Here is a 13,957-nt window from a genome sequence, read left to right on the forward strand (position 1 = left end):
ACAGAAAAATATAACCATGCAGGCCAACTAGGGCGGGGTTTTTTGTATAGACTTCAACATTTGACTGTATACAAGACGCACGTCGAGTGTTTTACAACCCTCGCCCTTTCACCCCCACAGTCTCTCCCCCTGCTTTTGGTGGGGGGTTGAAAAATATATAGGAAAACGCCCTCATCATATCAGCATTATCGTTATGGTCATTATTCATAGAGGCCAAAAAATATGTCTATCGGCTACAGAGATCTATTTAGACAAACGTGTGTCGAGCGCACATGTCAGGAGAGTAGTCATCGGCCCGTGGATGACGTATACGAATTTATTTTAGCCGCCAGCAGCAGCGCAAAGTTATTTGATTCCAACTTCTGGATTTCTCGTTCCAGAAATCGCCGGACCATCATGCAGATAAAGCGGTTCTAAAGCCACAAAGACAAACAACGTCTGCTGTAATCATCAAGGGACATTCTTTTCGTGTTCAAAAAAAAAAAAAAAAGCCCGGTAAAAATGTCGAGGTTTGAACATACATCATTAACTATTTAGCGCGGGGTATTCAAAATTATTAGAATTGAAATTTTCTGACCTGTTGGGAGCGAACTGACTGCTGCTGCTGTCTTGTATTAGAGCCTGCTAGATGTGTGTGTTGTGGCCATCTGGTCACAAGTGTTGAGCCTGGGTGTGAGAATTCAATGGAGCACAGTACAGGGCAATGTGTTTGACATGTCAGCGCCCTTTTTATATTTTTTTAGAAAAAATATTTTGGGGGTTTAATTTCTTAATAAAAAGAAAACGTTTGTTTGACGGATGTCATCGGCCTTTTACACAGCAGCACTCGCTCTATATATTTGAATAGCCCGCTCTTATCTATATCTAGCCTATTTGTGGTAGTAGTACTACATTTCCTGGCCGTCTATACTACACACACAAAAGTTTACATAAATAATAATATCTCGTCTTTTAAATGATGATGGACATGAGAGAGCATTTCCCTTCCAATGTTTATACGTCTCTCTAAAAAACTGATTGATGTTTATGTATTTCGACTATATATATACATGATGAGTTGACAGCCAATGAGATAATATACAGTCAAACGGGTGCGAATGTAAACTGGCGGACATCATCATATAGCTAGTGTTGAAATGCCGATTTTGATCTTTTGGCGTCTCATGTCAGCTGGGCCAAGTGCGTATGTATATAAAGGGGGGGATATCCATCACCCAGAATGTAATATATAGCCTACAGGGCTTTTGACGTAAGAGTGTGAGCAAGATAATAATGTTATTATATATATACAGCACAGTGCGCACCGAACCGAAATTCTAAGGATAGAAGGAAATAAGATGGATGGAAAGACCCCCACTTGTTATATACGCGCATATAAATCTGCCGAGTGCTGTTCTGCGCCTACATATGTAATATGCAGATGGAAGAGAAAACTAGGGTGATGAAACTCGATCGCGTCATCATTACATTCTCCCTTAACTTTCCATCTCTTTGATTCAGATTGTAGCTGTGACGATCAATAAATAATCAATTTAATCAGTAGAAATGTGTGTAAAAAAGATAACATCACTTGAAATATGAAATTGTTTTTCTGGGAAATTTTATTTCTTCCGCGTTTGACTGGTTTGTTACGCCATCTATGGGCAACAACAGGCCATTCATCACCGAAATTTTAAAAAAAATGTATAAAATAAATAACAAATTTCCTGTTTGAAAATTTCTCGTTATAAATTGCCTTTGAACCTGAAAGTGCGGAGAGATGACCCTTCGTTCTCAAATGTTGGTGGTGATGTACAACTGGGAATCTTCTTATACACTATCGCCATCGACCGACACTTCCTCTCGGTTGCCGAGAGCTATTTAGGCCAGCAGCGCGCGGTCCAGCATAGAGCCAAGAGAGAAATAAAGTTCAATAGGTCGATTGCGATTGCGATTGGCTTGTATTATTATTATCATATTTACATACATGTAAACAGTTACAGCAGTCACTGGGCGATTCTCCGCTGCTGCAGCTGCTGCTGGCGCAATAATTAATTTTTTGAAATTTATTTATTTCTTTTAATCTTTTGATGAGTGTGACGATGTGTTATTGAACATTCTGGTCCGGCTATAGTCCACACGGCGTTCATATTCGCGCTGGACGGAGGAGGTCGTCAGTGAACGACATTCTTACGCCAGGGGCAGTCACCATGAAATTATCGGTGAGTAACATCTTATTTATTTTTATCTTAACTGTAATTTCAAATTTCTCGAGAAAAAATTTGAAAACTTTTGATGACGCGCCATTTTTAACAAACGAAATTTTGTTGGTTTTTTTTTCGCCAGTTTTTCGTGTTTCTTGTCGGTTGGATCGCTGCGATCCAGTCGTCCGTTTTGCCACCGTCATCAATCAACGATGTCAAAGGTGCTGATCCAATTTACCAATTAAAATTTGAATGTATCACATTTAAAATAATTTGATGATTATAGAAGTTGAAGTGGCCGAGCAGGAAAGGCCAAGCATTCGCCTCCTACCCGACGATTCCGACAAGATTTTCAAAACTGGCGTCACATTCCAAATCATCTGCGAAGCCGATTTCAATCTCGACTGGAAACTGCCCAGCATCTTGGAGACCCGAGATTACGTAATCCATTCAAAATCTACTCCACAAAATTCCAATTTTAATTTGTCTAAAAATAAAGGGAGTCGTCCTGAAGAACGAGCTGGAAGATCGGATCTCCATCGAGGACATTCAACTTTACGACGTCGGAGATGAGTCGGCCAATCGCGACGGACTATTCGCTTATCCTTATCGGTCCATCCTGACGGTGTCGGAGGCCAGTTACACGGACACCGGCTATTACGCCTGTCACAATCGCGACAACGACGACGGCGATGACGGCATCAGGACCTACATTTTCGTCGAAGGCGAGTTGCTATTCCTTTTTATTAAATTAAAATTTGATTTTAAAACTGGCGCCATTTTTAAATTTCCCAATTTTGAACAGACGAGGACAATCTGATTGTGCAACACAGACAAGTGATGATGTTCTCGCAGAGATTGTCCCGTTACTCGGTCATCGTTCCGTGTAAACCATCTCATCCCGACATTGAGATGTCCGTCATGATCGACAAGGACACCAAAGTATATATGAATTTAATATTAAAATTTGCATTTTTGTTAAATTTATTTTGGCGGGTTATTTGAAATAGGCTGATTGGGTGTACGACCCTCACGTCGGATTCTACGTCGATAACGATTTCCTTAACTCGGCGGACAACAGTAATTTGCCCGTGTACCGGTGCCTGGCCCGCCACCCAAAAGGATTCGAGGCCGACAATCCCGTCTACATCTGGCAGCCTTTCAAACCACGTACGTTCCATCCTATTCTAAAATTAATTAACATCTACCGGAGATATCTTACACTCTCTTATTAATTTAGTCATTGCGATGGAGTCGGACGTGCTGATCCAGATGCCCACCAGACGACTTGTCGTCAGTTCGCACTTCCAGCTCAATTGTTCCACCACATTTTACCAGAGCCAAAATTTAACCGTCGAATTATTCTGGATGGTCCCTCAACTTCAAGGCATCGACGTGAGTTTTTCCATCAAATTCATTATTTTTTTTTTTTGCTTTAATTATAACACAAATACAATTGAAACGACTCATCAGGGCAGGAGAGTTCGGTCGGAGAAAATCGTTTTGAACGCGACGCCGAGAGGTGGAAAGAAGCGGACGACGGTGAGGTCCTCCCTGCGGGTCGTCAACGCCACCCTGGACGACAGCGGTTTGTACATGTGCGCCAGCCACCAAAGCTCCAAAGAAACCAGCACGATGGAATGGGCCGAAGTCTTTGTCAACATCCATCGTATACAAATAAAAATTTAATTCATTTAAAATTAATTTAGAATAATTAAATTAATTTGATTTTTAAAATTTCCACAGATAAAGAAGATGAATCGTTTCTCCTGGTTTCGACGCCGTACAACGACGGCCCACGAGATGTGGAGGCCGGCGAAACGGCGACGTTCGTCGTCTACGTCGACGCCCGCCCCGATCCCGCCGTCGACTGGTACAAGGACAGCGAGGCGGAGCCGATCACGCCGTCGTCGAAATACGTCGTCCACCGCAGTTGGGGCAAAACTTACCTGAAGATCAGAGACGCCACGGTGGCCGACAACGGCGTCTACCGTCTAGTCGCCACTTCCGGCAAGCAGCGCAAGAGCGTCAACTTCACTCTCGTTGTCGATGAACGTAAAATTTGAATTAACATTTTCTACGCGATTCATTTAAAAAAAATAACGATTGACGTATACATAGAGCGGCCGCAAGCGATGATGATGAGCTGGCGCTATTCGTTCGAACTCGTTTCGCCACTTTTCTGGATCAATTCTCAGCCGCCCATCGTCGGATTCTCGTTCCTTCAGTGTCGACCTCCGCTCCCTTGCCAGACATTCACCCGGCGATCCAGTGAAAATGTAATTGAATTAATTTGATAATTATTAGGAAGTAGATTGATGATTTTTAATTTGATTTTCAGGATGAAACCGTTTGGGATGTCGATACCTCCCGGCAAATCGATCGCAAAGGCCACATCGTCCTGGAACCTTTGACGATTTACATTAAAAGCTTCGTGGAAGGTGATAGTAATCCTAATCATTTATCCTGTCGAATCAATTCGAATTTGAATTGATCAATTTAATATAGATTCAACTATCGAGACGGGCAACGAGCCGGAACGGTTCTTCTATTTGGGTTGGGTCGTCAACACGTTTTACAACACCAACGGCAGCGGTTTGTGGCTGTGGACCCAAGCGGATGGAACAACTCTTCCGCTCGACCTATCCAATCCGCCTTCAGGTTTTATTCAGTTTTGAAATAATTTGATTAAAATGTACGTGATAATTAAAAAATGACCTGCGGGAAACAGGTTTCAATATTTCTAAAAGGCATTGCTTGGATAAAAGGGGATACTGTTACAGAATTAAAGGAATCAACACGAATTCGGATCAACTTGGTCACAGCGTCGTGGCCGGAGAAGTTTTCACCTGGACGTTTCACTCCTCGGCGGACGGGTCCCGCATTGCCATTCCCATCCAGATTCAAGGTAATATTTTCTAATGGCTAATTGTTGAAACAATTTAAATTCAAATTTTATTGGCGGGGAATTTCAAAGATGCTCGAGAGCCGGTGATCATCAAGAGCAGCGTTTCGACGGTGTCAGTTGAACAAGGGAAATCGACAGAACTTTTTTGTCTGGCCGACGGCCTGCCCAGTCCGGGTTATCAGTGGCTGTTGAACGGGGATCCTGTTCCGGATGAATGGATTGAACCGACGGCCGACGGAGTTCGATTGAAAATTCTAGCGGCCGACAGCTCCGTGAACGGTGGCGTTTACACTTGCCGTTTCGATAACGTCGCCGGCACCACTGAACAGAGTTTCAATCTTCAAATTTTATAATTAATATTATTACATATATTTAGAATCCCCCCTTCTTCTTACACACGTATGCATGACACTTTCTTGTAAATAGATATTATCACACTAAATTGGGAAACGAGAATCACACGCTAAATTTGATGTGACAACGGTTTTGGCTACTACATATCCACATTTTATGCCACGTCCGAAATCGGAATTCAAATTCACTAACTGACCCAATAAAAATGACGGTAAAAAAAAATTGAATTACCATTCAAATTAGTTAATTTTATTCAAAATCGAGCAACAAAAATGAAAGACTTGAAAGAACAGGAAAATTGAATTTAAAAAATGACCATTTACATGAGATCCATATAGAGAGGAACGCTGTTTGAAAATCGCAGATCACAACATGGATGCCAAATGTCAAAATGTTTGTGGAAAATAAAAAGAATCAAATTAAGAGTCCGGTGGGTGAGTCGGATAAGCCTCCGGGTGATAATTGAAGCACGGTTGTGAGTTGTCCCGTAGGTCGTGAGTTATCAACTCTCCGGGATAACAAGGTTATTACTTTACTTCAAAGTTCAAACACTATATTCTTCCCTCGACGTTACTGAAAGATTTTCATTTCTACACTTCAACTTTAACTACATTCTATGCAGACTGTGCTGAAATTGTACAGTAGGCTACAATGCAAATATTAAAAAAACAAACAAAAAAAACATTATGAATAAGGTAATAGATCCCCGATTAAATGTCACAGCGCCTCTAGCGGCCTGACGGTTCTGGTACACGGTACGGACACGGTACACCCAGCCGTCAGAAAGGGGAAGGGTTATTCCAGCCGTCAGATAGGGGGAGGGCACACCCGGCCGTCACAGCGCCCCTAGCGGCCTGACGGTTCTGGAAAGGGTAGGGTCCGGGAAGGATAGGGTCCGTACACCCAGCCGTCAGAAAGGGGTAGGGTAGCTCCAGCCGTCAGATGAAGAGACAAGAGAGGGAACCCCCAACCGTCAGCCGTCAGAGCGCCCCTAGCGGCCTGACGGTGCAATAGCGCAAAACCCCATTCGAGCACCGTCAGCCCGACGGTACAATAGACTCGACCGTTACGATCACCTAACGTGCCATCCTCAATTTTGCCAAGTGTAAAATTAAATAGGCTACCTGTAAATTTAAACAAGCATAATAACCATGAAAAACTTGGGGAATTCAAGCTGGAATTACCAGTTTAACTTTCATGATGGAAAACGTCGAATTTTCTCTTGAAAGTCTGAATCTAATGGCTTGCCAATGAATACACGCGCCATCTGGTGGACCAAACAATAAGTTTTATCACGTGACTGGCAGTTTCACAATATTTTCCACTGAGACTGTTCTGGTTGAATAGGGTCCTTGCATGAATAAGGGATTCCTTTGAAAAAAATATCATTAGAATCAGTTTTTCACGCTGATTCTCATGATATTTTTTTTTTAATTTTTAAAATAATAATTTTCCCCCGTAATCTCACTTAAAAGTTGAGTTAGGCTCCCCCCATTTTAAAACGGACCTCACGCCATTTTTGGTGGGTGGTCCTTAAAATGGGATAAATTCCCCCCTTTTTACCCTTTTCGTCTTTCGCCTTTCGGCCCAAAGGGCAAAAGAGGGGGTATAGGCAGCACGAAAAAGGGTGAAAAGGGGAGAAATTTGACAATCAGCGTGAAAAACTGATTCTAATGATATTTTTTTCAAAGGAATCCCTTATTAATGCAAGGAACGTATTATTTCCCGCCAATGTTACTGAAACTCGTGATTTATTTTACATAAGTGTTCTCGTAAGATATTAAAATTTATAAATTAAGATTAAACAATATGATATTGTCACGGGCAGTTCTGTTGGGTTGCTGTCACCGATCAGAAAGAGTGTTTTCCAGTGCTGGCTCGAGCTTGGAAATAGCGCAGTCTCCGCAAAACACTGTCACTGTCGTCACTACACTACTTCGACGACAGTGCCCATCACCCAATAACTAACTACAAAGAGAACACAAGATCTGACGAGGGATCAAGACAGTAAAAGACTAACTCCTGGTGGAAGGTGAAGCTGGATTATATAGGGAGAGGAACAAGGTGACCTACCAGTCGGAAGGGTCACGTACAAATCAAAAACGTTTTTTCCACCACCACACATATGTACATACGTCTCAAGTCCGTCGTCGTCTTACACAATTATAATCACATTACATTTTATAAACAACGCACTTAAGATAGATTTCTACTTCCGACGACATTCCGTCGTTCCCCTTGTACGTTTTGTGCGCGACAATATGATGTTTGATCTGATAAAAACAATCCTATTTTAAGCGTAGGATAAGCAGGCATTACTTGTAAAAGTCGTGTCGTGTGATAGTCGGATTCGGCACTGAAAGACACCATTGAAAAACGTTCAATTGAAAAAGTTCTGCAACCGAAGTCTCTTGAAGAAGCACTGACCTTTTCCAAGCACTTGTTCTGGATAAAGCTGCAAGTTGTGGAGGTCTTGCACAATAAAGGGCCTATAGCTACTCAAGAACCACCTGCTGTTGACAAAAGTTGTGTGGGTTGTAAGGCGCTTTTTGGGGACTCGAAAAGGCGCGCTTACTTCGAAGAACGGTTCAAACATTTAGGCCGAACTAGTTTATTTGCTACATAGCACAGAATACAAACTGAGAGATAGAGAGAGAGTTTAACTTACAACTGTTGAGGACGTGTGAGATGACTAGTCTAACTCTTGGAGGGTGCGAAGGGAGTTTATATACGTATTCCCGCGCAACCATTTTGGAATGTGTGAATCCAAAGTGGCGGGACAAATCGATCATGACTCGTGAGAGGTTATTCAAGCGAGGGGGGCGAAACGGTCATGACTCATGAGAGGCTATTCAAGCGAGTGGGACAAAATGATATGCACTCTTCTGGTCAGTCTCGGCTGCGCATTACAGGGTCAGGTAATGAAGCTTTTTATTTAAAAGTTGGGACATAATTAATATTGAAAATAAGCTTACTCCTTTGCAGGCTGCTCTGTTCCAGTAAAGATACACTATATGCTTAATTAAACTTGAGTCTAAAAGCCTGTAGTGGAAAATGCCGGCACATACTTGGCCACCAGGTCATAATAATCCTCCACACCTAAGCTTGTTGTTCACATTCGTGTGAGGTTACCAGTAACTAATGAAACCAATTCACTTTTGCAACCTCTGCTCACTCAGTCATCACCATCACCTAATCCCGCTGACGTTGTCGCCGAAGAAGAAAAGCGAAAAAGGAGATTGGCTTGCCAACGAGAAGCTTACCATCAAGCTTTCTGGGGAAACTTAGACCTCATTATTCAATCAAGTCCCTGGGTGGTGCTGGATTTATCCCCGAAAAGGAGCTGGAACGCGTCAGGATTGACGGCCATTTTGCCATTAAATTAAAGGATCATCAAGTCAAAGGAATTAAGTTTATGTGGGATAACTGTTTTGAATCAGTCGAAAAATCAGAGAGAATGCTGGATCTGGATCCATTCTAGCCCATTGCATGGGACTAGGGAAAAGTCTGCAGGTGGTCACCATAGCACATACAGTGCTGAAAAACAGACTTTGCCTGGTGTGTTCTTTATTCTGCTTTTAGCTTCAGATTAAAACAGTAATTGATTCATGATATTTTACTTCTTATTCTTAGATGGACCGTGTGCTAGTAGTTTGCCCTGTAAGCACCATTTTCAATTGGATTAATGAGTTCAAGCTGTGGCTTCCAACATCTTCGGTCGTCAAGGTGTATGAAATGGTGAACAGCAAAGACAATCCCTCACGAACGGGCGTGCTACGAAGTTGGATGGAAAGTGGAGGAGTCATGGTTATAGGATATGAGATGTACCGTATTCTAACCGACAAAACCAACCCCAAGATTAATGTTGAAGACCGAGTAGTTATCACATGTTCTCTAGTCGATCCTGGGCCTGAGCTCGTCGTTTGCGATGAGGGGCACACACTAAAAAACGAAAAATCCGCTAGCAACATTTCGACGCGACAAAGAATTACCTTAACTGGGACTCCAATACAGAATAATCTTCTTGAGTACCATGCTATGGTACAATTTGTGAAACCACTTTTGCTTGGGACTGCCGCACATTTCACTGATTTTTTTGCCAAACACATAAATAACGGGCAGTCAGCCAGGGCTAGCGGATTTCCATGAGTTGGAACGGATCTTCACACATCCCAAGGCACTGACCGATATACTCGAATTACCGATAACGAAAAAAATCATGAAACGGAAGCTCCTATCCAGCGCCGATCCAGCACCTGGTGGTCTCGACTGGTCAGAGACGAAGGTATGTCGAGGATGGAACATAGCGCGAAAATTACTTTACTTGTCGATATTCTTCGCCGGTGCAAGATGAGCGGGTAGAAAGTCCTGGTTTTTAGCAAGTTTCTTCATACTTTGAATTTTATCGAGGAATTTCTCGCAGGCGAGGATGAAAGAAACAGAACGATCCCAGAAAACAACGAAGTAAGTTTGGTTTCCAACAATCAGTAGGCCTACCAGTAATAATTTCTTCACAGCACGCCATTCACTCCATTCCAGACTATTTCTCATTTCCACTAAAGCTGGTGGCGTCGGGATAAATTGGGTAGCCGCAAACCGTGTCATTCTTTTTGACGCGTCGTGGAACCCGTCGCAGGATGTACCAAGTATCTTCCGCGTTTACCGGTGCGTAATTAATTTATTTCCATGTAAACCCCTTCGGATGACGCGAATTTCTTTTTATTATTGCCTGCTCAAGTTTGGGTCAAACGAAACCATGCTTTGTTTATCGCTTCATCGCACAAGGGACAATTGAAGAGAAAATTTATGATCAACAAGTAATATGACAGTTCAGTAATGAATCATCACTGTTTGAATACTAATCTTTTTTGTTTTGAAATCTAGGTCACAAAGCAATCGCTATCATGCTTAGTGATCGATGAACATCGACTCTTCTCTTTTGCAGGCTGCTCTGTTCCAGTAAAGATACACTATATGCTTAATTAAACTTGAGTCTAAAAGCCTGTAGTGGAAAATGCCGGCACATACTTGGCCACCAGGTCATAATAATCCTCCACACCTAAGCTTGTTGTTCACATTCGTGTGAGGTTACCAGGAACTAATGAAACCAATTCACTTTTGCAACCTCTGCTCACTCAGTCATCACCATCACCTAATCCCGCTGACGTTGTCGCCGAAGAAGAAAAGCAAAAAGGAGATTGGCTTGTCAACGAGAAGCTTACCATCAAGCCTCCTGGGGAAACTTAGACCTCATTAATCAATCAATTCCCTGGGTGGTGCTGGATTTATCCCCGAAAAGGAGCTGGAACGCGTCAGGATTGACGGCCATTTTGCCATTAAATTAAAAAGGATCATCAAGTCAAAGGAATTAAGTTTATGTGGGATAACTGTTTTGAATCAGTCGAAAAATCAGAGAGAATGCTGGATCTGGATCCATTCTAGCCCATTGCATGGGACTAGGGAAACGTCTGCAGGTGGTCACCATAGCACATACAGTGCTGAAAAACAGACTTTGCCTGGTGTGTTCTTTATTCTGCTTTTAGCTTCAGATTAAAACAGTAATTGATTCATGATATTTTACTTCTTATTCTTAGATGGACCGTGTGCTAGTAGTTTGCCCTGTAAGCACCATTTTCAATTGTATTAATGAGTTCAAGCTGTGGCTTCCAACATCTTCGGTCGTCAAGGTGTATGAAATGGTGAACAGCAAAGACAATCCCTCACGAACGGGCGTGCTACGCAGTTGGATGGAAAGTGGAGGAGTCATGGTTATAGGATATGAGATGTACCGTATTCTAACCGACAAAACCAACCCCAAGATTAATGTTGAAGACCGAGTAGTAATCACATGTTCTCTAGTTGATCCTGAGCTCGTCGTTTGCGATGAGGGGCACACACTAAAAAAACGAAAAATCCGCTAGCAACATTTCGACGCGACGAAGAATTACCTTAACTGGGACTCCAATACAGAATAATCTTCTTGAGTACCATGCTATGGTACAATTTGTGAAACCACTTTTGCTTGGGACTGCCGCAAATTTCACTGATTTTTTTGCCAAACCCATAAATAATGGGCAGTCCGCCAGGGCTAGCGGATTTCCATGAGTTGTAACGGATCTGCACACATCCCAAGGCACTGACCGATACTAAAATTACCGATAACGAAGAAAATCGTGAAACGGAAGCTCCTATCCAGCGCCGATCCAGCACCTGGTGGTCTCGACTGGTCAGAGACGAAGATATGTCGAGGATGGAACATAGCGCGAAAATTACTTTACTTGTCGATATTCTTCGCCGGTGCAAGACTAGCGGGGAGAAAGTCCTGGTTTTTAGCCAGTTTCTTTATACTTTGAATTTTATCGAGGAATTTCTCGCAGGTGAGGATGAAAGAAACAGAACGATCCCGGAAAACAACGAAGTAAGTTTGGTTTCCAGCAATCAGTAGGCCTACCAGTAATAATTTCTTCACAGCACGCCATTCACTCCATTCCAGACTATTTCTCATTTCCCCTAAAGCTGGTGGCGTTGGGATAAATTTGGTAGCCGCAAACCGTGTCATTCTTTTTGACGCGTCGTGGAACCCGTCGCAGGATGTGCCAAATATCTTCCGCGTTTATCTGTGCGTAATTAATTTCTTTCCATGTAACCCCTTCGGATGACGTGAATTTCTTTTTATTATTGCCTGCTCAAGTTTGGGTCAAACGAAACCATGCTTTGTTTATCGCTTCATCGCACAAGGGACAATTGAAGAGAAAATTTATGATCAACAAGTAATATGACAGTTCAGTAATGAATCATCACTGTTTGAATACTAATCTTTTTTGTTTTGAAATCTAGGTCACAAAGCAATCGCTATCATGCCGAGTGATCGATGAACATCAAATTAAACGTCATTTCAGTGAGGGGGACTTGAATAAGTTTTATGTATACGATCCCAACAGTCACCTAAATCGACCACCTTCACCGAAGCCAAGAGACAGTCTGTTGGCTGACCTCGCCCTCGAAAGAAAGGACTGGCTTCTCGCTTTTCCAGAACATTTCATTTTTAACATTTCTCATCGCTAGGTGGCAGTTTGGTATGTTTATTGTTTTGACACGAAGAGTCCAATCTCAGCAAAGTTTTTGTCTGCTTAAAATTTCGTTTGAAAAAAATAAAATAAACTAGCGAAAATACGTTCGGCAATTTTTGTACATTTTGTATGACAATGAATTCCTTGAAAACTTAATCATTTTGCCAAACCCTCTTTCCACCAAGATTGTACGACAGTAATCAAATGATGAATAACAGATAATACAGCGCCAGGGTGAGCCTTTTCGAGGATGCTTGAGCCAGAGCCATTATATCGTCTTTGTCGGTCTCTCTATTGAACAACTCTTCCAAATATCTGCAATCCAGGCAACAGAATATTGCTTGACATGTTCATATTTTGAAAATACATTAACCTCTTTGACATACTTATGTTAATCTTCCAAATGTTGCAGTGCTTCTGGTTCTTCATCAGATCAGGGAATTGCAGTTTCATCAGGGCATCAGAGAACCATTCAAGAAGTATGTTTACTGCTTTGTTCAAAGTCTGTGACTGGACTTATGCATCTTCAAGCCGTTCACAACTGGTGTTTGAAGGTTTGGAAACATTATCCCAGTTGACTTCCAGTTCAGACACTTGGTTTTGAATGGTCTCTTTATACTCATTCACTAGCGACTGCCATGATATCCTTTGCCTTTTTTTTAAACTTGCTCTGCCTTAGCAAATCAGCTATAAATCTCTTCTTTAAATTTACTGTGTTGTTCCCACAATGCCATCACAGTGTCCAAATCTCCATGAGTGTGATCTTCAGCCTAATTTATGCAATTGGTTTTTCATAACCAGTTGACTAACACCTATGAAATCAAGCATATAGCCAACAAAGTGTAGAGTAAATTTAACTGTTTCTAAATTAAAGAAACTTACTTTAACAGCTTCCTCCATTGGCTAAAGAAGAGCAACCCTTCTTTTAAATGTTTCCTTCTGCAGTCAACTAGTTTGTTCTAATTGTGTTGCAAGTTTTGACCAGTGTTGCCTGTGAACAAAAAAGTCTTGGATAGTTGACTGCGAACAAAAAGTTTTGGAGAATTCGCAGTCAATTATCCAAGACTTCACAGTCAACACTCTTTAATATATTTAAATGTACTGGAGATCAAAATATTCCAAACGACAAATTTAATTCTAACTTTTGCAAGGCATATTACGCTTTTGCAAAGCATATTGTATGAAAGAAGCATATCACATCAGGCTTCCATATGCCAAAAGCCTTAGAGGCTTAGACTGTTTGTTACAGTCAATAATTATCTGGCCAAAACACACAAGGACACAGGGGAGTATTCTATTTACCGTTTTCCAGGGGTAGCAAATGGAGGGGGGGGGGTAGCCAGTGTCGGGGTAGCCAGTGTCGGCCGTATGGGTAGCCAGCGTGGGGTAGTCAGTGTCGAGGTAGCCAGTGTCGAATCCCCCGGGTAGCTAGTGTTGAAAGT

The 13,957-nt window shown here is 42.0% G+C and overlaps 3 protein-coding genes across 6 annotated transcripts; all 3 read left to right on the forward strand.

Annotated features, from left to right (window-relative positions):
* Positions 1-2,057: 2,057 nt before the first annotated feature.
* LOC124326363 (hemicentin-1-like) lies at positions 2,058-5,868 on the forward strand. 3 transcript variants are annotated; one of them, XM_046785133.1, is made up of 15 exons: positions 2,058-2,201; positions 2,326-2,404; positions 2,470-2,624; positions 2,683-2,908; positions 2,989-3,125; positions 3,194-3,353; positions 3,424-3,578; positions 3,657-3,852; positions 3,930-4,238; positions 4,305-4,462; positions 4,525-4,630; positions 4,692-4,844; positions 4,915-5,091; positions 5,161-5,656; positions 5,734-5,868. In XM_046785133.1, exons 1-14 carry the CDS (start codon positions 2,190-2,192, stop codon positions 5,442-5,444), a joined length of 2,307 nt encoding a protein of 768 aa, XP_046641089.1. In that variant the 5' UTR covers positions 2,058-2,189; the 3' UTR covers positions 5,445-5,656; positions 5,734-5,868. The 3 variants fall into 3 exon arrangements, with proteins under 3 accessions (XP_046641089.1, XP_046641096.1, XP_046641105.1); XM_046785140.1 differs by having other exon boundaries at positions 5,739-5,868; XM_046785149.1 differs by having other exon boundaries at positions 4,525-4,624.
* A 2,565-nt stretch (positions 5,869-8,433) lies between these two features.
* On the forward strand, positions 8,434-9,594 carry LOC124312745 (transcriptional regulator ATRX homolog). Its single transcript, XM_046777211.1, has 2 exons — positions 8,434-9,003; positions 9,079-9,594. The coding sequence occupies exons 1-2, from the start codon at positions 8,935-8,937 to the stop codon at positions 9,592-9,594; spliced, it is 585 nt and encodes a 194-aa protein (XP_046633167.1). The 5' UTR covers positions 8,434-8,934.
* Positions 9,595-9,664: 70 nt separating this feature from the next.
* On the forward strand, positions 9,665-12,534 carry LOC124321851 (transcriptional regulator ATRX homolog). Of its 2 annotated transcripts, none has more exons than XM_046784259.1 (4): positions 9,665-9,909; positions 9,985-10,110; positions 10,184-10,262; positions 12,283-12,534. In XM_046784259.1, exons 1-4 carry the CDS (start codon positions 9,875-9,877, stop codon positions 12,508-12,510), a joined length of 468 nt encoding a protein of 155 aa, XP_046640215.1. In that variant the 5' UTR covers positions 9,665-9,874; the 3' UTR covers positions 12,511-12,534. The 2 variants fall into 2 exon arrangements, with proteins under 2 accessions (XP_046640215.1, XP_046640209.1); XM_046784253.1 differs by lacking the exons at positions 9,665-9,909; positions 9,985-10,110; positions 10,184-10,262 and adding exons at positions 11,518-11,863; positions 11,939-12,064; positions 12,137-12,215.
* The last annotated feature ends 1,423 nt before the right edge of the window (positions 12,535-13,957 follow it).

The sequence above is a fragment of the Daphnia pulicaria genome, chromosome 1, assembly GCF_021234035.1.
Source record: "Daphnia pulicaria isolate SC F1-1A chromosome 1, SC_F0-13Bv2, whole genome shotgun sequence".
Classification (NCBI taxonomy): domain Eukaryota; kingdom Metazoa; phylum Arthropoda; class Branchiopoda; order Diplostraca; family Daphniidae; genus Daphnia; species Daphnia pulicaria.

Excerpts from the sequence above, each read along its gene's own strand:
- LOC124312745 (XM_046777211.1), top strand. The coding sequence starts at position 8,935 with ATGGGACTAGGGAAAAGTCTGCAGGTGGTCACCATAGCACATACAGTG. Across the intron at positions 9,004-9,078 it reads TGAAAAACAGACTTTGCCTG|ATGGACCGTGTGCTAGTAGT; the intron begins GTGTGTTCTTTA and ends TCTTATTCTTAG.
- LOC124326363 (XM_046785133.1), top strand. Across the intron at positions 3,579-3,656 it reads CTCAACTTCAAGGCATCGAC|GGCAGGAGAGTTCGGTCGGA; the intron begins GTGAGTTTTTCC and ends ACGACTCATCAG. Across the intron at positions 4,631-4,691 it reads AAGCTTCGTGGAAGGTGATA|ATTCAACTATCGAGACGGGC; the intron begins GTAATCCTAATC and ends AATTTAATATAG.
- LOC124321851 (XM_046784259.1), top strand. The coding sequence starts at position 9,875 with ATGAAAGAAACAGAACGATCCCAGAAAACAACGAA. Across the intron at positions 9,910-9,984 it reads CGATCCCAGAAAACAACGAA|ACTATTTCTCATTTCCACTA; the intron begins GTAAGTTTGGTT and ends ACTCCATTCCAG. Across the intron at positions 10,111-10,183 it reads AGTATCTTCCGCGTTTACCG|TTTGGGTCAAACGAAACCAT; the intron begins GTGCGTAATTAA and ends TGCCTGCTCAAG.